Source organism: Nomia melanderi, chromosome 3, assembly GCF_051020985.1.
Source record: "Nomia melanderi isolate GNS246 chromosome 3, iyNomMela1, whole genome shotgun sequence".
NCBI classification, from domain to species: Eukaryota; Metazoa; Arthropoda; class Insecta; order Hymenoptera; family Halictidae; genus Nomia; species Nomia melanderi.
Window position 1 is genome coordinate 17,265,832 of NC_135001.1, and position 24,937 is coordinate 17,290,768.

The following is a 24,937-nucleotide window of genomic DNA, read 5'->3' on the forward strand; positions in this document are numbered from 1 at the left end:
TAATGTTACTGATCATTTTTCTTGCTATCTGTAGTTTATTTTGAGCGGTGAATTATGAACTATCGTTATATTTTCAAATATATCGAAAGTAGATACATTGAAAACATTCAGTTTAGCCGTTTGTGTACTTAAATTTATTATCAGCATTCAAAGAGTATAAACCTTTTTTTCGTCACATTTGAGAAGTTAATTAAATGCATATAATGCAGAAGCAGAAGAAACAATGAACTCTATGTATCAACACTAAAAATGAAGGTATCAATGATGATGACAAGAGAATTAGGAGCAAATACAAGAATGTGTAACTTCGTTAACGAAGATTTTCATAAAATATTCATAAAATTATTTTGAACTCTATCGTATTCCTAAATTTGCTCCTATTAAAGCTATAGAATATAGGCCCCAGCTCACCTCTGTAGGTCATAGAACGATAGTATCAGGTAGTGATGCGCGTCAATCAATGCGAGGGTGATGCAAACAGGAAAAAACATTGATGTAATTGCGGATCACAGAGGGATATATATCAGGTCATTCCATAAATAAGTTTCCATCTGCGACGTTAATACGATCAAAAACATGAAATACTGCATAATAAATCATATTATCCGAGCTGACAATCACTCATATTGACAGTTACGTAGCTATCAGCCCTAAAATAATACAATTTATTACATTTCGTGCTATACACGACATTCGGTAGTTAATAACAACTCTTAAATCACTTATTTTAATTACTTTTTTTGTAAAGTAAATACGACTTTCCATTTGTAATATAAAGTGAACATTTCTTTTAGAAATAGTGCTTTAAATATATTTTATATCTTAAAACATTAACAACAAAAGAACTGTACATGTATATACTATCTGAAGGTTATAGATTATAATATCTAGGCATGTAAGCATAAAATTAATTATTCCTGATTTTTAACCATCAACGAACATTTTAAGTATTGTATTAATACTAGACTGAACTAGTTTCCAACGCGTACATAGACTGCAGCACTGATAAACAGTTTCAATGCGCATAAAAAATATATATTTGTGTCTATGTAAATAGAGTAAGAAGCACCATTATTCATGAAATGACCCGATGCATGGCAGCAAGCTACTTAGCTTGAGTTTAATCCGTGTCTCACGAGCTAATATGCAAACATCCAGTATGCATTTTAACGAGCAATATTTACTAAGATCAAACTCGAGCAACGATAGCTGCGTTAAAAAGCAACAGAGATTTCGTAGAAACCTACCTTTCGGATAATACTGTGGACCTCTGCCCTCTCCATAACCGTGAGAGGGTCCTCGAGTTCCACTGTGGCCTCCTTGACTTTGCCTGGGAGGTATACTTCTCGGACCGGCACCTCCTCCACCGTGCGGATGTCGCTGTAGGGAGATGAATGCATCAATTTCACGAACGTTTAAAACTAATTTACATTCTATACGGTTTCTCCGTTTCAGCGTGTTTACCATTCTTCTCAAGGTGTTCATCGGCCTCCTCAAAGTGTCGCTAATACGTCTCGCCGGTGGTTTCTTCGGATTACTGGAAGGAGTGTGAACGGCACAGCATTTGATGAACAGACCCATGAAAATAATGAAAGCTATACCCATTAGCAATACTGCCCACCAGAACTCCTGGAAAAATCAATATTTTATTATTAATTTCGAGAAATATGACGAATGATCATTAGAAGACATTATACTTACGGTTACCCATTGCGCCACCGTGAGCAACGTCTCTTTGTTAAATAAAAGATTTTTCAATCTAGCTAACGGTCCTTCTGCGTCCACTGCTCTACATTTTAAAAAGACGTCGCAGTAACCCTACAGCGGAAGACGAACGCGTTATTGCCACCAGCGTTTCCGAGGTTAGTAACCGAAAATAATTTTCGGTGATTAAGTAACTACCTGAAAGTTATCGCAGGGTGATCCAGGTCGAAGACTAATTCCACCTTCGGGCAAACCGACGACATGTGCAAACTCGCTGGTGCTACGGCAACTGGATGGATCGGTTCCATTTTGACAAGCTAATTCGCACAGTTTACGTTTGTCAATATTTGGAATTACGTTACTGGTCAAAAAGCATTCGGTCAGGTTCCATTCCAGGCAAATTGATCCAGTGCACTCGCCATTAATGCATAACTGTCGATAAATTAGAAATATACTTGTCAAATGATGAAACGTCACTAAAAATTGGATTTTTAATTCGAAAGATTATGTTACTCAACTGATCGTTAGTTATCGAGATCGAATTATTCAAGAATACTTCTTTCTTTTTATTAACTCGAAATTGCTAAACTACACTTTATTTACTCTTATATATTTACGAATCTACCTTTTACGTCACCGATATAAATTGAAGGTCTGGGAAACTGTTCCTACCTGTGTTCCTTCGTTACATCTAGTTTTATTGGCTCTCGGTAACGGTGCAGGACACTCGGAGGACCACCCATTGCAGGTAGAATTGTAACTGCAATCGGATTCGGCCTTACACTGAACATTTCTAGATAGTGGCACAAATTGGCACGACTCGCTTGAACAGCAAGGTCCTTGACTCGGACTACAAAGAAAATTCTTTATTTTACCTTTTGCACTACAGTTACTGTATATTATTATTACATTACATACTAAATTAGTTATTCTTTGAAAAATATTTTTCAAATTCTTTTTTCCCAACTTTATAATTATTAAAAATATTAATTTTATGATACGTTTTTTTACTAAATTTATTTATTTCCTTTGTCACGTTTTGTGCAAGATATTTTCCATTATGCATTATAATGCAACTTTTTTTTTTGTTAAATAATAATTTATGTATTGATTTTTTAACGTAGAAGTTACACAATAAACACATTATTTTATTTCCAGAAATTTACACGTCTATATTATAAATGCAGAAGACGCAGAGTACTAAAAAAGTTCTGTCACACTCGCATAGAAAGCAACAAACGATTGTAAGTGTCTATTAGGAAAAATAATTCATATACATGTACTAAGCAATTCATAAAACATTTAAGAAACTACGCCCATATTCAATTACGTTTATCAAACAACTAAATGTTAAAAGAAAATTAATATCTCTCACTAAAACAGTCAAGAAACTATGTTTAATCTACTTCGTAATCAGAGAGTTTTTTTATTTATAAAACAAGTAAATAGTTACTCCTCTGTAGGAGGTAAACAAGTCAGAGGTAAATATAGTCGTCAAAGGAAACATTCCGTTATTGCATAAAAAGTTATATACTGTAAAATTAATGAAACAAATATTAAATGACATCAACGTGTACTGAAAAAGTATTTGAATGTGACATACGAATTATTATATTTTACAATACCGTTAATGAAACGAAGTTATATTATCAAGTAATAATGAATTGTTTCGAAACACGACGATATAATATTCCATAAATGTTCTACATATCGATTTATGAATTGCATAACATTAAAGTCACGCTCCCATTTAATAAGAAATTATTACATTGAAATATATACCTGCATTGCGTCCCAAATTTCCGATTGCAGCCTTTAGCGGTCTCGTTCTTTATTTTGTCCAACTCGGACACCTGCCTTGGGTAACAACATTTATCCACGCATTCGTCGTCATCGTACCCACAATCGCATTCTTCCCCGGCCTCAACAATTTTATTGCCACAGAATGCTCCAGCAGATGCTACGTAAGAAAGAAATACAGATTATGCATTCATCTTTTAATCTCGACGGATATTTACGCGTATAGAGCAACTCGTACATACCGGTGAAACAATTTCTCTTTTTATTATCCTCGATGGCGTCTAGGACATTGCTAATATTTCCGATACTACATTTCGAAAATTTACTGTTATTCGGTCGATCGCCGCTCGTCGCTGACGCGAACATAATGTAATTCCCGTGCAGACCACCCGGTCTACACTCTGGAGGGAAGTCGTGCTACAAATATGATTACAAGGGAATTCAGTTAAACAAAAATTATGATCTACTCTATGGCGATATACCAGTGGTTCTTAACTCTTGCCACGAGTGGAGCACGTTTGTTTATGAGAAAAATTTCTTAAATACTAAAATCACCGATAGCGTACACAAATAAGAATAAATATGCGCGTGTCTTATATCCAAAATTATATGCACAGATGTTAAATTTATGCGTGAATTTATGAGTTTGTACGGTCAATAACGGGTACCTAAATTTTTTCCGCAGAACCACTTAAGAAATTTTATGATTTCTCGGAACACCGGGTAACTTGTTACCGTACGACTTTCTTCGTGACTGTGCTTGTCAGACTTATTTTACTGTTAGCAATTGAGGGAATACAGAGAAATTTTTCTGTTTATTATAAATTCACGTTTATTCTGAAGGTAAAACAATGGCAGTGGCAAAATAGTTTCTTATTTGGACATATCTACAGCGATTTATTCTTTTTGCGATTACCGAAAAAATAACAGAGGATTCTCTGAGAAATAACTAAAGAAATTGATTTAGCAATACCCAAATTGAATTTTAAACCAATAGAAATCTCAATAGATGCACTCTTGGAGGTTCTATGGAAAAATTTTAAAAGGTCAATTTAACTGTTTGATAATTTTAGTCCTACGCATTCTAAAAAAAATTCAAAATAACGTAGTACCACGTTACGGTTTTCCAATGTATCAACCTATTTGCATCTTCGCTATAAACGTGAAGCTTCCTTTGTAAATTAGAAATGCTCAACTGAAAATTTTTCAAGTTTTTCATTGAAATTAACCTGATCCGACCGATACAACAAGCAACACATAGACAATTCAAAGTAATTGTGTGCGGAATTCTTTATGTTTTCGGATAAACATGTAATTCTTCTTTGTTTTGCTTTGGTTTCTCATTAATACGTTGAATGCCACCGGTGACCCCCAGCCAAATCGAATTATTATAGTTCACTCAATTAAGCGATGATTATTTGGAAACATTTCTGTATTATAAACAACGCTACTTAATGCGGTAACATTCAAATACACGAGCGTGTAATAATAATAATGCAGTTCAATCAAATGATTTGATATTATATTTTTTCCATGTTGTGTATTTTGCTCTATGAAGTCACGCGGCATTCAACCTGTGAAGATATACCCTAGGTGCATTCATTCTGCGTTTGACAGGTGCACACATCATTTTTTTATTTTATTGCGTGCAAAACGAGAGATTTTTCAAACTAAATTAACAGGTTAATGATGCAAGTGGGTTAAGATTTCTAGCTTAAGAGTATGAAAAAGATGATAGTGACCAAGAAAATTCAGTGTATATATACGCTAATGATGCGAAAAGGGTTAACCATGAGCTACACTAGTCATTAAACGTCAAAGAGTTAAGAACCACTACAATATACAGTGATGCTCTCTTAAATTCCACAGAAACCTGCTCGGCTTAATTCCACTGCACCGTCCCTACTCTTCCCGCACTGCTCACTGTCTTGAGCTTAATTTAACGTAATCCCAGTAAACAGAGACAGACACAGGTCAAAGAGATGTATAAACATGCAATGAAGAAAATTTCAATTACAATAATTTTAACCTTACTTTCTTAGTCGTAGTACCGACGGAATATTGAGATTCCTCTCATTAAAATCAGTCCAAATCGACGTAAATCGGTTGTTTTATCGATTTGGGGGAATGAACCTTTAATTTCGTTCATTACATTCAATCGCTAAAACCAGTTCGCTTTCCGCCGTGCTTTGACTCATTTCAATCGCAACAATCTCACAAATTCACCGGCACTGCATTTAAGAAGGTGACATTAAAATGACTGCAATTGACATTTTCTTCGTTGCATATTTATATTTAACGCATGTAGCATCGCTCTAAAGTCCCTCGTCTCGACCCCCGATACTCGACGAATCGTGTCTATTCCGCTTCCGCTTGTCATATCGATTCTTTGCCTTTGTCAGGCTGTGCTCGAGTCAGTGCCTAGAAGCAAATAGCTTCTTTCTATTTCTTCTGCTTGGTTAAATTCCACTGCTGGGACCCAAACTTGTGTAATTTAAGCGAGCATTACTGTACCTTTTCGTAGAGAAAAGCAAAAAACAAAGAAAGCGATCGTACAGGTGATCCAAAATTGTGTCCGATCTCGTGGGCCAGCGTCAGCTGCGACACTTTCGGCGGTACCCTGCTGTTGTAATTCACGAACGTGATGATCCCCGTGTTTAAGGACCTCTTCGTCGACTGATACATCCCGCCCACCGTTTCCGTGTAGGTTTTGTACTTCTCGCATATGCCCCCGGATGCGCCGGACGCCGAGGCGACCCAGGCGAGCCCGAGAGTGCCGCCGGTGAAATCCCTGTGAACGATAAGGGCGCGCGAATGAATATTCCCTGTGTAACATTTATCTCCAGACCGCGGCCAGCCGTCATACCTGTACGTGAACACGTAAGCGAGACAGAAGTCCTCGTGGTTGCCGAGCGAGTGCAAATTTAAAAAGTTACTGACATCGATGTTCTCCATGCAGAAGGGATTCGGCTCGCCGTACGTTTGCTGCGGCGTGCACGCGGTGTCGTCGTCGATCTGTCGGAAAGAACGTTCACGTTTAGCAGGCCCACGGAAACGATCGCCTTCTCGAAAATCACCCTAGGTCGCAATTTAATCACCTTAATCCGCTGCACCTCGAATTTAATATTCCTATGCTTGATTCTGCCGTCGAACCTCGTGTCTCTGTATATGTAATTGACAGCGGTGACGTGGTGCGCGATGAGAGACAGAATCTCTTCTTTGGTTTTCTCCGCGTCGTGATGCAGCTGCGAAGTCGAAACGTGGAATTCAATATTCGCGAACCGCGCACGCTTTAAAACGGTTTATACCTGTGTGCACGCGCGTACGTGTATATATACCGGCGAGATTTTTATAACGGAACGAGAAAGAATGCTACGGTCAGGAAGAAAAAAAGAAGAAAAAAAGAGAAAGGACGCGGAAATGGAAATATTCTTCTAACGCAAGGACACAGGGGAATGCAGAGACGTCTAGTTTGGAGGAAAATACGAAATGAAATTACGCTGGCCCCTATTACCCGGGAAAAGCTGTGCGAATGCGACTACAACGGTAGAATGGTTGGTATTCAGGGCATTCGGGAGGATTGCGCGAGAGGAATTATTACGTTTTCGAGTGAAATTTTATAGGGAAAAAGAAATGGGTCAGTTATTATCGCTCTGAAAGGAACGCCGTGTTCTCCGGTTTGAAAAGGGCCACCGTTCCAACCGCCTTCGCTGTCGGGTTCAGCCTCTCGTCAAACGTCCGCGTGGTTTTATTTCGCTCACCTGTTCGGATATGTGCCGCCATATAAGAGGGTCAGTCTGAATAAAGAGGGAACAAGTGTTCTTGTTGTCCTCCTTCGGCCTGGCCGCCCTTCGCACCCTGCGATGACTAGGTTCGTTAGCTTCCCGGGAGTATTTGTGACCAGGCGATTCCTGATCCGCGTTCCATGGATTCGTCCGTGGCTGGGGTTTCTTGACGTTCGCGGCCGTCCCCGGAGGTGGAACGTCCGGCTCGCCCGAATTTTGAATTCTCTCCATCCACTCCACCACGTCGTCGGTGATTCCGCAACCACCGTGCTCACCTGCGCGACCCAACACGTTAAACGTTATCGTTGCGGAATTATGCAGACCGATAAAACCGTGGAAATATTGTCGGGCACGGCGGCGGGTAATGTTTTAATGCGATGAATTTCATGCGCAGGTAATGATACCGAGTCGGTAAACAATTGTACTAATTATGACCAATCGCGCGTCATATTTACACCATAACGTGAGAATTACGCGGAATAATATAAAATAATGGTCTTCCATGTAATTGGGAAAATATCTTTTGCGAGGGAATTATTGTTTCGTCGAATTCTCGGTTGATGAAAAATGTCAAAATCTTTGCAGAATAGGAACTGAATAACGGTGAGTTCCTAAATTTTTCTGTAAAGTGAATAGTACTTTGGAACATGTAACTTTCGTATTGATTGTGTAGAATCTTACGTTATAAAATACAACTCGGTTTTGGATGTCATGTTTTAGTAAGGAATTAAGAAATAGGGACAATCCATGTGTAATCTTTCTGGCGACCTGCAAACCAAGTAGTTTTCGCCGTGTTCGGCACTAGTCATAACCGTTTTGCAGATTTTGTACTACGAAAGTGAAAACTTGAAAATACAGACTGGTAGAAGCAATATAAGTACGCGCATACTATTGTAAAAAGTTGTTTTCTTCGTTGCACGGGAAAAAGCATTTTATTTAAAGCAGTTTTAAAGATTAATCTATTCCTCTGTCCTTTCTGTTCTTTTCCCTTTCTGTAATCTTTTCGCTTGCTGCTAATTTAATTTGCTTTGCTGCTTCTGTTTTGTAACCCTATTTCCTTTTTCTGTTTTTCTTCTAATTTCGCTCAATTCCTTCTTTTTTAGCTTGCATAATATTCAACCGCATAGTCATATGATGTAAACGTAGGTATATAGGTTAACTTATAACCGCAGAAGAAGTAAGCTTAATACAATTTGTTTAAACAGATAAAAAAGGTTATTTGCCAAATAAAGTTCTCTTGACTGCTGTGATCTAAAGTTAATTTAAAATTTAAAGCAAATCACGGTAATCGCAAGTAAGGTTAAAAACAATGTTAATATTTAAATACCTGCCATGATGTGTATATGTACTGTGCATACATTTTTTCATTGATATTCAATATTTGATCATATGGTAGTTCGATTTTTAACTGATAAAGAGTATTATGTAGTTAAACGGAGACGTCCATTATAAGCCTCTTGTCAGTCATTCACGTTCGGAGAAATCAATTTAGAAAAAATATATAAAATTGGAAATAAATCTGTCAATATTTCTAAAAAGGAAACGAAAAATTGAAATTCATCATGAATCTTTCGACGGTTCTTCGTTTCCAAAGAAATGAATTTATAACAAAATATGTAAAATAAAAACGTAATTTGTCTCTCTTCCTAAAATAATATTTCTAATTCAAACGGAAACAGAACAGATGTTTTCAATACTTTAGTAGCAAGACGATAACGGTATAAATTAATTTCATAAACATAAATTCTGGTCACGAATTCCAAACCAACAAGTCCACCTTTTGGCACTATATGAGTTTGTTAACTCCTTACATGGTTTTTTAAGGACAATGACATTCGAAACAGTACAAGTCCCTAACATATGCAGGTTTGAAATTCATCAGCATAATACTGTGAATGGTGGAATGAATTTTAAAACTTCATATAAAATCATTGAATAAAAAAAATATATTATAACTGAAAGCATAACAACAAATAAATTAACTACGTAGACATTTCAATTTAAAAGCAGAGCTAATAATTTTAATATTCACGGAATAAAATCCGCTTATAACAGCGAAATTACGCTGAAACCTTTTAAATGTCGAAATCTAAAAAAGTATTTGTCATCAATGAGCCCAAATCATCGTTTATATTTTGAGAATCTATTATAAAAATAAGAATCTATTCGTAAAACTGAAAATGATGACTCCCAGGGTGAAACGTGGAATAGCGAATAAAAATTTTAATTTATAAAAAGAAATTTGTTTATTTCAATCAAAGTTTTTACTAAATTGGTTAATAATATATTACTTTTTTCACTAATTTCCAAAACAGCAAAAGTCCACAGCTTTTCAAGACTTTTCACACAAAAGCCAGTTATATAATATTATTGAAAATATATATACCATGAAAGTATATGCATAATCAATGTTCACAGCAAAAATAATCAAGATTGACATTAAATTAACGAAATTAATGAAGATATAATATAATAAAAGATTGATTTTCTCGAAATAGTGGTTACTAAATTTGTGTCGTTTTGGAATTCATACCTTTAATTGGATTATGAGTTAAACCAGCTCTAATCTAATTTAAAGTATATCTACTATATATCGTTTGGAATGTTATCGAAAAGGAGCTTCCATACCGATTTCGATGATTTTTAAATATACTGCAGAAATGAATATTTTAAACCGTTTCCTCTTACGAAAATGTCGGACTCTTCCAGTTTTCGAGATATTCATAAAATTTCACCGTATTCAGACGATAAGGATGTTCGGCGATTATGACGTAAAAGTGGGTGAGCGGAAGAGAGGATTTGCTCTCTTCCCTTCACCTCTACATCTGGTAAACCAGCTTTATCAATACCCCACTCTGCTATCTATATATATGAAGCTCATTTTAATAAATTTTAACAAACGATATCAATGATTTACTCTTTCGACAAGTTTACCATTCAATAATACATCGCTTCTTAGGGTTAAATATTATAAATAATATCATTCTTAATGAAACACCAATTAACTGCGTTTAACGTGTATACACGTCATTAAAACTCTAAACGGTGCTAACTTTTTCGACGATGGACTATTTTTTCTTTTTAGACAGACATGCAATTCTTCTTCATTCCCCTTTAATTTTTCGTCAGAATATATTATAAGTGTATTTGCACTGTGTTTGACGAGTATATACTTCATTACTCGATTTTATTACGCACACAATAAAATATTTTTGGAACTAAATTCCACACATAACGCGTTAGTATCACCTACTGAAGTATACTTTCGAATATAACATTACAAATTCGGGAATTATTGAAATCGAGGAGGTTTATTCTTTAACTCATTGCGTACGGGCTAATTTTCAGAAAACTGAATTGTGCGGATGGCAATTTTCACTGAGGTCAACTTATATCGCTATACATAGAAAAACTCAGATATATTGTTATGTAATATATTTTAAATAGATAATCAATTCGAATTAAATTTTATATTTTTTCAATGCCGCGGTAATTAGCGAAGTTGCACAGCTAAGTGTCTTTATATAAAATACATCTTCATAAATATCTCGAAAACTAAGGCTGAACAAGAGTTACGTGCGTATAAAATATTGTTCACAATGATATTCCCGGAGCATAGCTTGGAATCATTGACATCGACGAGGAGACCGTCTTTCCAAATATTTATCGAACGCAGGAATCGAGGCTAATTAAGAAGTATTTCGTATCGATGGAAGTTTGAAACATGTAAACGGAAGTTGCTTCTGACTGCGCGTAATAGAATCGAGCAACGCTAGGCTTTAATTCGAGAGCAAATCGGAAATGCCTGTATACTTTCAGCGTGCGATGTACGAAGGTGTAGCGAATCGCAACGGAAATACCGACCCGCAGTTTAATTATTCGTGTAATTTCGAAATGCAGGGAGCTCGGTCTCTACAGCGGATGCCCGGACATAATGCGTCAGGTAATGACAAACTTAACCGTTTCCCCTTGGGTGTCGTATCGCCCGTAACGACGATGCTATTATTTTGAGGACGTGGTCGACCACGTACGTACTGGTGTGAAATCACACTTCCTTTTTCACTGTGACATCGGCCAACGCAGCCGACGCGAGGCCACTGTATCACTTTTTACGAAGCGAGATTTCAGGATAGCCATTAATGTTTCCCCTGTTCTTTCTTCGACGACCCTCTTCCGCATCCGATCACTTTAGCACAATAGCCAAACGAAACGAATGTTAGCGTAGTCTTCCGAAATTGAATACTTGAACCGTTGACACGCAAGTAACTAGAATAATTTTTCAAATACATATACTATCTATCATCCAAGTGAATTGTTCCACTGTTACCAATTATATTTAAATTACTTTATGAATCTTTTTATAGTAACTTTTAACCCTTTGCACTCGAAAGTTTTTCACTTGAAATATTCTATACCTTCTAATTAGATGTAGACGACATTCTTTAAAACGAATTTAACAAGAAATCATACATAAATTAGGTACCAAAGTTATTTTCTTTAAATATTTCACGCATTGATGCAGTATACAAAGATTAATGGTAAATACTAAAGTTTATAATTTTACTGTATCGAATCATCTGGCGACTGCGAGTCGCCTCTCGAGTGCAAAGGGCTAATATGCAAATTTAATTTCATTGTATTGAATGTTAGTTTAAATGTTATACAAACACATAAAAAGAATTAATTCTTCTGCTACTGTATTTCATAATATATTTATTCTTTATTGTACAACTATTTTTGGTATTTATGCGGGTTTGAGAAAACTATTTAATAATAGTAATTTAAATGCAAAAAATAAATTTCAAACGTAGGAAACACATATAACTCTTTCTTCTAATAGGATTCTTTGAACGAAACCAGAAAAGTAACAGGACTTTGCATTTTAGTTATACAATCCACTAATTGTATAATTTTAACTCTACAATCTACTTTGTATTTAGCGTTTACATTGTAATTACTTGAATTATAATTGAGTGCCATTAAAAATGCAACTTCTGCTGGTATATTTTATACCTATCTATCATCACTGGTTCCAACCGAAAAATTATGAAAATTAATAGAAAGCCATTTTCGTTATTTTTCCGGAATAAAAGAAAGTAGCAATGTGTATTTATTTATATGCTACGCATGCACGAGCAAATCTAAAATTCTTTCAACATGGTTGTTATTAATCGGAAGTGTATTTACGTGCAACTTTCGCTGTGAATCGTATTCCTGTATATTTTATATGAAACACTGTAGCAAATGAATAAACAAGAATAAAATTCGACTGTCGAAACACCGAGAAACGAATTCAATAGAACTAAATATATTTCATTAAAAATAGTGGAACTGAATATTGAACTGTTGCATTTATGGGGTCGAGTTATAAACATAGTTAAACTAGCTCGCAATCAAAAGCCTTATCGTGTTACACCACTGAACCTGTTTATTGTGTCTGTAATCAGTGCTCTTATATTACGTTTCGTAACAATATAATAACTACACAATATTCAGCTCGCTATATGAAAAATGAAGTACTAACGATGTTTAACCTTTTACCTTATCATTTCTCCGGCAACTACGTCCACGAGAAATACTTTATTATTACTCTTTTGACAAAAGAAAAATTTCAATTTCGTTAGAGTAAATTGAGAAGATTGACAGATAATCAATGTTATATTGATAAACAAGGAACAGTGTATCTAACAGGGTTATTATTTGTTTCAAATAGAATTTTCAATATATCGCAGTTCTTATAATTTTTTAGAGGGCATGCAAGGAAAAAAAATACAAGTATTCATCGACTGGTTATTTTGTGCAATTTGGTAATTGTAAAATGGTACACGGTGATAATTTGAAAGCAGTATACTAGAAACATAAGTATAATAAGAAAATTATATTTCGCAGAAATTTCATTTAGCACAAAGTAACATAAGATTTCATTTATTTTAATGGTAATAATTTTTACGGAAGAAATACAATTAAATTTATAAGCAATATCTATTGACTATCACTGAAATTTCATGCGAAACGGAAAACAAAGGCGTTAATTGTAGGAGAGATATAAAATACGATCGATCGCGTAAAGTGTTATTCCGGGTTGAATAGCTGTAAACAATATGTGTGTATCAAACAGAATCGATACTTATCGAATACTTTCACGCCAATATCAATTTCCCGCGATAAATCGTGTTAAACTTTGTTTCAACTAAACCAAACCAACGATCGTTTCAAAGTGAAGCAACAAACTATAATACGTCTCCTTACAAATAAGTAGGATTTTTCATTTGAGAAAGTTGTAAGCAATTACAACTTTTCTGGACTCGTATTGTTACTAAAGACAAATTTTCGAGACATAGTTCGTCGAGTCGCTGCAAGGAAGTAATATACGCGACCAACAAATAGAACAATGCGTTTATACGCTGTGGTCACTTTTAAATCAAGGGACAGATGAATTACTAAAGGGCATTGTAAATTAAGTATTATTGAATGGTAGACGATATTGAACAATAAATGTAATAATCGTACAATATTCACTGTAAGAACTAATACGTTGATTCTTTATTAACCCTTATAGTACCGAGGAACTATGTATTGTTGTTAGTAGCATTTGCGAGAAGTGCCAATGACGATATATCGTTCCGCACGTATAGGTGTCTGATAACTCTATCTAATATCGAAATACGTTTGGTACTAATTTATTCCTCCTTTATATCGTAATATGTTTCTTCTTGAATCTGGTAAACTAATGTTACGAATAAAATTTCACCCTAGCACATTTTTCTGGAACTTAGAATTCAATAGAGTCAAGTAATTACAATGATCTGTTTTTTACTAAGAAAGTAATATTATCAGTTATCACATTCTTCAAATAAATTACAAAAAAATGTTAACATTGTAAAAAAAAATTGGCGGTGGATTAAGTAGCTAACTGAACGAACCATTGAGAGAAAAAGATTATTCCATTAGTAACGTTAACAAGTCTAGGCAATAATTATCGATATTCATAATTTGTTAATTCCACCGTTGAAAGTTTCAGTCGAAACGCATAAGCATTTTACTGAATTCTATTCCAGCAACGAAAGTTACTTGGTCGTAATTACAAATAATGCTACAACAATAGAAAAACCTAAATAGCGATGAGTTGAAAATATTCGGAGGCCGATGTATATCGATAACCGATTACGATCACCATAGTTTTAATTACCTTTGGACTTTCCGGAATCTAGACGAATTACAAGAAATAAGCCAACAACGCCGGTCCCCGATATCTGAGATAATTGCGGCGGATGGTGCTGGTTTTATTGGCGGGTTAACTGTCAGCCAGGAGCTTTAATAACTGGGCGCATTGGCGTGAAGATATTCGAGGGATTTATTAGTACCATCTACGCAGCAGGGTTAATATGGATCACCGTTATAAAGGCCGGCGAAAGGCGAAAGGTTACATAGACCAAAAATACAAGTCCGTTTAATGTGCGTTGTCAAGCGAAGTAACATTTCGTGATACCGTATATCGATACGATTCGAGACAATTATATTGTTCGTATTTTACGACACTCGTGACTGTTTTGTCGCAAATTCTACTGAAACAAAATTTCCGCTTGAAGTAGAACAGAAAGTTTTGTTACATTTCTTCTGAATTGTCGATAGTACAATGCTACACGAGCTCATTAGCGGACTGTGTCCGAGTATATGACTGGATAAAATGGAGTACAGCTTTTTCAATTTACAATTTATATGTATCGACGTATTTATTGTATTTTGCTTGTTGTTCTGGTAACGATTTTGTTATTGTGATTTGCGTTTCGTGTATTTAGTAAAAGTGTTATTATTTATTAAAAACCCAACAGGTTATGGGCTCAGATGATCGAAATAATGACGTTTCTATAGTGTAGTAATTATAATCATTCGGAATAGTTAAATGTAAATAAAATGAAGGTTGTGTGAAAATATAAATACGGCGTCGCTAAATCCGAATGGAACATAGAAGTTTGGAGAGAAGAATTACGAATCTTGAAAGATTCAAGTTTTAAGTCTCTTAACCCTTTGTGGACGGACGTCGACATTTTGGCGACATGAAATGTTCATATTTGGAATAATAAGTTGCAAACGAATGATTTAATTACTTGAATAGCAAGAGATCAGTGTATAGTTTCCTTTTTTCTATTGCTGAAGCACTCGATGTACAATTTAGCATCATGTGTTGTCAGCTTTGTATTCTTTAAAGAGTCTTCATTTTGTTGAGTGTCCTTTGTAATTTGTATTTTATATATTATAAATTTTTGTCCTTTGTTTCGTTAAATACACGAAGATATTATTAACGTATAATTTTCGAATGTCCTCTAATAGTAAATGCGTCGTCCAGTTAGAATATTCAAATTTGCCAATTTCTGACTGATAATGAGTTAAAGAATTCAGGTTTATCGTTTTCCTATGAAAAGCTAACAGTCAAATCTAAATATAGGTGAAACAATATTTTCTTTCTTGTGATTTTGGAATTCTTTGATAGGGGACATAAATGTTTGATGCATGAACATGGTACATGCATGCATATAAGTTAGAAGCTGATGTCCAATTTTTCCGATATTCTGAGCATACTATGCATGAGCATGCTATGCACGAGCATGCTATACTTTCTTATACTATGGGCGTAACATAGTATGTCGCAAAATTGTATTTTTTAAATGAGGAACGAGATTAAGAATTTCGAAATACTCTAATTACAGCAGAAACATACATGTGTCTCCTTTATACGTATTAAGTTTAAATGTTACATTCACAGAGCATTTTTTATAAAATATAAATACTACAGGAGTATTTGAATCATATAAATTTCACTGCAGAGTTAGTCATACAATTTTTGTAAGGAAATAGAAGCTGAAATGTCAACAATTTTCACAGAAATGGCGCTGTCAGCCCCTTCTCTAAACATCGTTATGACTCTTAATTATAAACCTCAATTTAATTAACGTTACCACTTTGGAAACTTCCATAAAAATTGCGTTTAAAGTACTTTTCCAGTAATGTATTGACCATATCGTTAATCCCTTATTCGTCCAAAGTATTTTCGAAAAATGTGCAAAAGTAATCAAATTTTCTACAGCATAATCCATCAGTACCTTATCAGTATCATTCTACGCTCTTCACTTCTATCATTCACAAGAAAGACAGTTACCTCGGAAACAAATAACTCTTAACACGTTGAACGCCATGGGGGTCACCGGTGACTCCCAACCAAATCGAATCGGTACACTTCATTCATTTAACCCTTTCGCGACGGGTGCCGCCTATATACGGCAGTCACTTGTTGGTGAATCATAATTATATTATTGTTTTATTTCAATAGCGAGCTCAAAACAAAGCTAGTACTGGCATTAGGCAACACAGAAAATGAGATACACAATTTAGCGAACAGTGGTTGACAAAGTACGATCAGCCGCGCAGTCGCGAAAAGTATAGGTACGCCGTCGCGAAAGGGTTAAACGATGATTATTCGTAAATATCTCTACATTATAAATACTATTATGTAACGCGGCGACATTCAGTTTGACAGATATACAATAACAACAACGATGTAACTCAATCAAATGATTCAATATTACATTTCTCCATTTAACGTACTTTTCTCTACGAAATCGTGCGGCGATCAACGTGTAAATGAAATAAACATCGGCGTCGCCAGAGTAAGACAGTCCTCGTCAACTGTTAGCTGAAGGCGCATCGGCGATGCAAGTAAGAACGAAAGTGGTTGTTCCGTCTTCCGGTCTATACAGCGGGCTCGCAGGAATTCATCGGAATTGTACTGGTCCCGCGGAGCGTTAACGTTGCAGACTCATAACGGCACGCATACATCCAGTGCGCAAACAGGCAAGATGCCAGGAGTTCGTCCGCGGAGCGCAATATGGACGACAACCGCGATAAATATTATACGCGATCCGGCCACTGTTTATTTAAGCGGCGGTTATTTGCACAAATGCTGTAAACAGGGCTGGGACCCGAGGACCGGGGAGCTAAATCCGCATGCGTACCGAACACCTACAGGAACACGCCGCCGCCGTCCATGCCTAATTCGGATTCGGTGAACTCCTTCCGTTGTGTTATTCCCTGTTCCATCCCCCCCTATAAGCGCTACGTATACACCCTACACGCTCGAATGGACTACTTTCTTCTGTAATGATATCGCGAACAGCGCATGGAATTCACGCTATCAAACGGTTCCCCAGAGTTCGCGCCTTTATACCGAAAATGCAATATCCCTACACGCCGGCGAACTCGTTTCAACCGGGAATTGACTATATCCGTGCTACGCAGACATTCGGCCTGTCGTTAAAGTTCCCGCCGATGAACAATATCAAACTTAACTGAACTTTTTCGGTCGCGGGTACTGCGGTCGCGTTGCCGCGACCGTGGGTTTGCACCTGTGGAAATAGCCGGGGGTAAACGCGGCGCTTGCTTTTTTATTTGTAGTCGAGTTAAACACGGTTGTTGGAATTATTATTTCACTGCAGTTGTACACTGCCATTGAGAAGTGTGGGAGTTGTGGAAATACTGACTTTTAAGAATGTAATTGGGAAAATAGAATTAGGATGGAAAATGGTTTCTCCTAGTAAATATAACGAGCGATTTCGATATTTCATGTTCTGTTTCGTACCTCTGTGCAATTCTGGGCTTTCAAGTTTTCTGTGAATGTATAGAAATTTGTAGTTTAATGTGGATAGTTTATTAATGTTTATGTCTTGAAGGAAGATTAGGAATCTTTGATAAATCTGAATACATTTTGTGTATTCTACTTGCAGTTTATATCGTGGCTAGCATTTAATACAATTGATATGTAGTCCTTGTAAAAATTGTAGCAATAGATTATTTTTAGTTCCTTTAGCCATTGAGTCCAGTATTCAAGTGAGATTATTTATTTTCCGTCCGCATGTAACGGAATATATAAGAAAGTGTTAATCACAAACTTTTAATTGTTTCAAATATTTGAATAATAATATATATGTGTAATAATCAAGACAACAGAATTAAGTAATAAACACTGTTTACAAAAATAATTCCTGTCTATATACTTTTAAGCATTTAAATTTCGTTCGACTTAAAAATGTTTGCGATAGACAAATTTTGTAAGCGAACAATTGTTGGAAAAATAAGATAAAAATTTTAGAGAAAACAGTGGTATTAAGTCATATGTTTGAGAACTGCAGAAATCACAGACAGAAGAAATAACAATACCAGTTAAACGTTTGTCTCGTAATGCAATGAATAACGACTACTGGAGATGTGCAAGAATCCAAAAATACATGGGGCGAAACAGGACGAGAAATTTGTTTAGGATCAAAATGAATTCCGGAAAATGTGCGCTCGGGATTCTCGAAAATTCCGAGGAACTACTCCGTGACCTGCTTTAGTGACTTACCATCGTGGTTTCGAATTTTCGATTTTTCATAGGTTTTCAAAAACTACATTGTATAATTCGATCGTGATAAAATTTGTGGGAATTTAAAATATTCTCGGAAATCCTAACACTTTCGGTAACTCGTCGTGATCCAATCGGATATATTTTCCGATTGGATCACCAAAAGACTGCAAGAATTTTTAATACACCTTTCCCACAAGTAGACTTTTCTTAGAAATTTTCTGGTGAACGAACTTACTCCAGAAAATAAAGAATTTTACAATTTTCATTCTTTGACCAGCTTCCAAGATATCCGACTGAATACATGCATGTTCTGCTGCCCAACTTTCGGTACGCCACTTTTTCCATAAAGATTCACGAAAGTCGGCTATTTAAAATTGATTGCATGCTGCCAGCGGCAATATAAAAAAATACAATAGGAAGTACTATTTTAATTAACAAGATATACAACGCTTATGTTTCCACGCGGACTGCATAGACTTCAGACTCCGCGTTTATCATTTCTATCGGCCACTATTTACTGTGAATATAGAACTTTATTAATCTTGGTCATATATTCTCTATTCCCTACAGGCAAAAAATGGTTTCTATCAAGAAATTAAATTCAGATAAACCTATAATCGATAGACCCCTCCGATAAACCAATGGAAACTCACATCCGTCTATTTATACAACTGCTACAATCGAAATGAATTCTCTTGGAGGTAAGAGTTCCGTGACGTCGATTACTTAGCGTCCTTTTCTATTATTTGAAAGAGGGCAAAAAGTAGCTCGAACGAGAGTAACTTAACACTACCGTACGAGCAAGACTTCAAAGACGAATAACTCGAAAGGCGGAGGGACGCGTAAACGCAATGTCGCTGGTATATCTTTCCTCGAGGTAAATGGACTGGAAGGCGCAATGTTCCGCGTCTACATGGAACTCTATTCGCGTCGTTAGGCACTCTTTTAAATCGTGAAAGTCCTGAAGCTCGACCTAGACATTCTACCCGGCTGAATTTCACATTAACCGTGTGTAACTTTAACTGCGTAGAGACGGTTCTACAGATTTTTCCCGCTCGAGGGAAATTTAACTGCGTGTACGTGTACAAGTTTCGAGTCGGACAGATTCCTCAGTTTAAATTGCGACGTGTTCCTCCAACGTGCCGCTTCCGCCATTGTTTACTGTTACACTCTATTATCTTGTTAAATTTGCTCTGTCAATCGAGTATCATAGATAAGCGACGAAGGATCTCTTAAATGAAGATTTTGTACTCGAATTTAGGCTTGATTGAATTTTTTAATTGAAATCGATAGTTAATTGTAGCTTGATAAGGAATTTAATTTTGAATATAGTTTCTATTCAAATTTAATTACATTTTTCATCGTTTACCGGCGGAACGAATCGATCTTGGGCACATGTGGGGCACCGATATCGATTCAATCTTCGGTTATCCAATACAATATTACTAACAGACGCAGAATTGGCTTGCTAGCGCTTTCAATTAATAAGTGAATTCGTCGCAAATACATTCAGGGCACATTTTAGAATACATAGATATGCAATTAGAGATAATATAAATTAGAAAAATAATGTACAAATTTATATTTAAAGAATGGAGAAGATATTAACACATCTTTTAATTGTAAGACTTATTTTAGAAATAGGTTTAACTACATAAGTTAATTAAAAAAGTTGCTCGAGCAAGCAGTGATAGGCGAAGGGTGGAAATGCATGTTTAGTGCACAATATAGAATATGTAGAAAATAAAATAGAAATTTTTGTAAACCAGGTCACATTTCTTGGTCGTAAGATCGAACTTAAATAAACAAAGGAGTTGAATTTTTAAATAAATGGAACCTTAATATCGAATGTATTTTAATTTAACCTGAACTGGATTTAAATCTGGATACTGAAGTGACCGACAAGAAATAATTTTAACATTCGAAATTTCAAAAAATGTTTTGGTTTTTTGGCATGTTCAGTGTCATTATTTTATAAGATAAATCCCTGGTTAGCACCTTACTCCTAACAGATTTGCGACCGCGTACAATTTCCGACAGTCTGTAACCGAATTCTTGCTATTCAAATGTTTCTGAACATGAAAAAATACATAATAGAACTATTTTCAATACTTAGCTACAAATTTTCAAATGACATAGTAAGTGACTGGCATTTTCTTAAAAAGGTAAACAAATTCGAAAAAAATTCAAAGCTACATAGCACTACGTCAAGGAATTTAAAATAACGTAGGACTACGTTATTGGTACTCAGCTAAAAAATGCAAAATGACGTGGATTACGTAGCAGATATCCTGTTAACCAGTTAACTGCCTTTGACGAGTGTACGCGTCATTTTAAAACTCGAAATGATACTATTATTCTCAACGATCAATTAGTTATTTTTCAGATACGCGTGCAATTCTTCGTTATAATTCGTTATATATATATATATTGTACCTATAAGATACATTTGAACCGTGTTTGACGAGTATATACTTCATTGCTTAACATTATTGCGCGCACAATGAGAGATTGTTCAAACTAAATTCCACAGTGAACTGGTTAAAGAGTTTCAATTGACGTAAGATTACTGCACCGGTCCCGAATGTGTTAGCACTTCACTTACTCCCCAAAGTTCGACGTTATTTCTGCATGCTGGTATACATCGTTAACAGGTTGACTGCTACGAAAAATTTCAGCGTTTTACGTATTACTTATTTTCTTGCAACAAAGATGAAAAAGAATAATTATAAATTATTTAGAAACACAATTCTCAAGTTACACTATTATCCAGTTATTTTCGCTATTGAACATTTTCATTCGACGTTAGTTATCTTACGAGTTACAAATGTTTTCAAGTAATTTGGAAGCTCCGGCTATCGGTGATCATCGTCAACGTGTTAACGTAATTCGGTGAAAAACCATGTGTACGGCTGGATGCGCCTTTAACGATGCCTCGCAAATGTAATCTAACCTGTCATTCGATGGTTCAAAACGGGGAGGAACGGCAAAGCAATGACCATCCAAGTGTGTAAATGCAGAGCCGCGGGACAACGTTGTGTCAAGATTGTGTTGACGCAAACTATCCGGAGAATCTATGGAAACTCCGCCGGGCATAATGGTTCAACAGTTGCCTAAACGAAACAGGACTACCTGCACCGAGAAACTTGACATCTTTCTTTCGCTGACTCAGCAGCCACCGGCACCCGGTTGGTTCGCATCTCTAAAATACTGTATATCGCTTGGAAGACACAGTCATTAGGCGAACAACTTCTGCGAGTGTGAAATCGTATTGTTCACTCGTCTGTTGTCACGCGTGTGAATGCACGAGTGCACATTCTTCAAAATATATTGAAATATTGAACTACCACTATAAATATTGAACTAATACTATTCAAATATTGAACTGCAGCTATTAAATCCGTAACCATCTAACGATATTTTCGATAACGAACTCTAAATTTAATTCGCTAAAAGTGAATTCCGATAGAAGAAATAAAACGTAGTACAGAAAAAGACCGATGATTTCTTGAAACTTTCTTTGCTATTTTCATTCCGAGAATTGTAACTATAGCTAGGCGAAAGATATTTCTTTGTGTACCTCCGTGTTAACTATTTTTAATATGCAATATTATAGTAGTTTCTTTTATTTTTAATTCCTATTTTTAATGACACTTTATATTTTTAGTCGTCCTATATACAGACGTTCTTGCACGTTGCCTTTGTTCATTCAACTTGCATTATGTCACTGAGAATTTTGCAATGAAAATGAAATTCAGGTGCAAGAAAATAATTCCAAATGATCACGTTTTATAATCCAGTAAACTGCATACAGTGTACAAAACTGACGAAAAGGTATGTATAAAAGATTAGTGTTTGTTGAAATAAAAAGCACGGAAAGCAACACGGCAACAAAAATAACCTACGTATCTATTAAAACAACAGATAGTAGATTATTTATTCTATCTTTGTTTTATTTTCGTGAACGAATATTACAAACGATCTCAAATGTTCGATGTTTTATTTGGATTACCGAATTTGCGATTACGAGGCGAATGCCCATATTGACAACATAAATTATTCGATGTTTATTTTCTTGTGTTTGTTTATAATAAAGAATTGCAAAGTTAAAATTCTTCAGGGTTTTAAATTAACTCGAAGAGTTGGGAAAGTCAATATATACACTACGGTCCATAAATATTTCGCCACTATTCTTTCATCGGAAATACATGAAATATATTTGGAATAATTTTCCAGTGTCATTTTGGTCACCATATTTATCTGCTGCATTTATACAGATAATACTCAAAATCGATTATTGTAAATACAAAAATAACCAGACAACTCGAACGAGAATTGTTCCGACGAAAATATTGTAATTGTAATAGTTCTAAGTGAATCCACTGTTGTTTGGTTTTTGTTTTCGACATAAGAACAATGTTTAGAATCAAGCTAGCGAAAGTAATTAAAGAAATTTATTCTTAAGTTGTCTCTTATTATGTATTATTTATTGAAAAGAATATATACGTATGAAATGTTTAATAATTCTAATCTACTTATTGGTAAGGTTCTTAACATGCAATTGAATTTAATATTTCCATATGTTAATAATATGAATAGTTGTCACTTCTACTTACTCAAATCTTTTAACACTTTGATTGCCACGGTCACCAAGAAAATAGTTATGACTTGGAAGATAATTGATTTCGAATACAAATCTTCCGTAACGTAAGTAACTAGATAATAGAGTAATATAAGAATTTTCATATCAAAGAATTAATAAGTCTTGTTTTGTATCTTTGCTATAGAAAGAATAAGTGATATATAAACCGCTGATTTTCGAGGCAGTCAACGTGTTAATTTCATTTCACGAAGTATGAATTTAGACAAGTGCTTCCACTTGCTAAAATAAATTGAAGAAATTTGACTGTGTGCAATGTAATCCCCATTTGAAAATTTATTTATTCAAGCATTAACCCTTTGCGGTCGAATGTCGATATTTCTGTGAGTTGAAACGTACATATTTGGAATACTAAGTTGCAAACGAATGATTTAATTACTCGAACAGCAAGAGATCAGTGTACAGTTCCCTTCTTTTCTATCGTTTAAGCATTCGATGTATAATTTAACTTTACATGTTGCAAGTTTTCCGTACTTTAAAGAGTATTCGTCCGCAAGGGGTTAAGTGTACTGTAAATAAGAAAAAGAATAAACATTCGAAAAAGAGGAATTAAAAATAAGTGTAATTGCGGAGGGACGGTTCATGGAAGAGAAAATAATATTCGTTGTTTAGAAATACGCCTTATTAAAGTTGCTGGGAACTTCGCGAACAAAGTAATTTTAAAATTAAAGTATTATGAAATGTATGAGATGTGAGAAGAGAGAATAAATAATGTAGATTTTAAAGAGCAGTAGGAAGTCATCAAGAGATCTGAAGAAAAAGGAATTTATATCGCGGTATTAAGACTATTCATACGTCTGAATATTCAGTAGTAATAATTCCAAATGAAGGTTATTCCGTTATTCTTAAGAATCCTCAGACAATGGGAATAGTAACTTGCTTTTAAGTTTTGTCGTTGGACGTACCGCCAAGAGAATTATAGCTGTCAAGAGAAAACACGATCGAGCGACAGAGCAAGAGAGAATCGTCCGAAGAAAAACTAATGCTACTTTAAACGGTCTCTACGAGAAGGGAGGAGGTGCACTCTATGGTGATGGCACAGCTGATTAACTGTAAGTATGGTACTTTAGTTTTGATACAATATAAAACTACGTAAAACTTCGAACTTTCTCCAGAACGACACTTTTGTAATTGACCGGCATGGTACGTCGTAAGCTATTTGTGCAATTTATTTGAAACTTCGAAAATATATTCAGCAGATACTCTTTTATCGCTGTAACTAAGGCCAAATGAATATTCACGAAATCGTCGCAAACGTTGAAAATGTTGTTTCAGATGTTTCTTCACTGTACGTTAAGAAATTCCTTGACTTTTGTTTTGGTTTCATTTATACTTCGGAATAAATGAATACGTTTACTTAAACCGATACTGTATATTCTTCAGTAATAAGGTTTGTAATTGGCTTATTTAATGATATTCTTTTGAAAATTCGAAATATTGCCTTGGTTTTTTCCTATCAGTATTGCAAGATTCTCTCAGTTAAACATTACATTGAAAGAACTGAACTATTTTTTAAACAATACTGCATATTCGTGAAATGCATATTAAGACTTATAATTAATGTGTTAAGTAGTTTTTTCGGAATAATAA

The 24,937-nt window shown here is 35.3% G+C and overlaps 1 protein-coding gene across 3 annotated transcripts in view; it reads right to left on the bottom strand.

The window, feature by feature from the left end:
- Positions 1–24,937, bottom strand: part of kuz (zinc-dependent metalloprotease kuz) — a 163,626-nt gene that overhangs the window by 5,265 nt on the left and 133,424 nt on the right. For all 3 annotated transcript variants that reach the window (XM_031982006.2, XM_031982005.2, XM_031982004.2), the window contains exons 4-14: positions 7,266–7,564; positions 6,603–6,749; positions 6,371–6,519; positions 6,061–6,295; positions 3,747–3,921; positions 3,487–3,664; positions 2,377–2,554; positions 1,903–2,136; positions 1,702–1,818; positions 1,465–1,629; positions 1,248–1,380 (exon numbers count right to left, since the gene is read on the bottom strand). In XM_031982006.2, the coding sequence (XP_031837866.1) occupies positions 1,248–1,380; positions 1,465–1,629; positions 1,702–1,818; positions 1,903–2,136; positions 2,377–2,554; positions 3,487–3,664; positions 3,747–3,921; positions 6,061–6,295; positions 6,371–6,519; positions 6,603–6,749; positions 7,266–7,564 (2,010 nt within the window). The remainder of the gene's footprint in view (positions 1–1,247; positions 1,381–1,464; positions 1,630–1,701; positions 1,819–1,902; positions 2,137–2,376; positions 2,555–3,486; positions 3,665–3,746; positions 3,922–6,060; positions 6,296–6,370; positions 6,520–6,602; positions 6,750–7,265; positions 7,565–24,937) is intronic.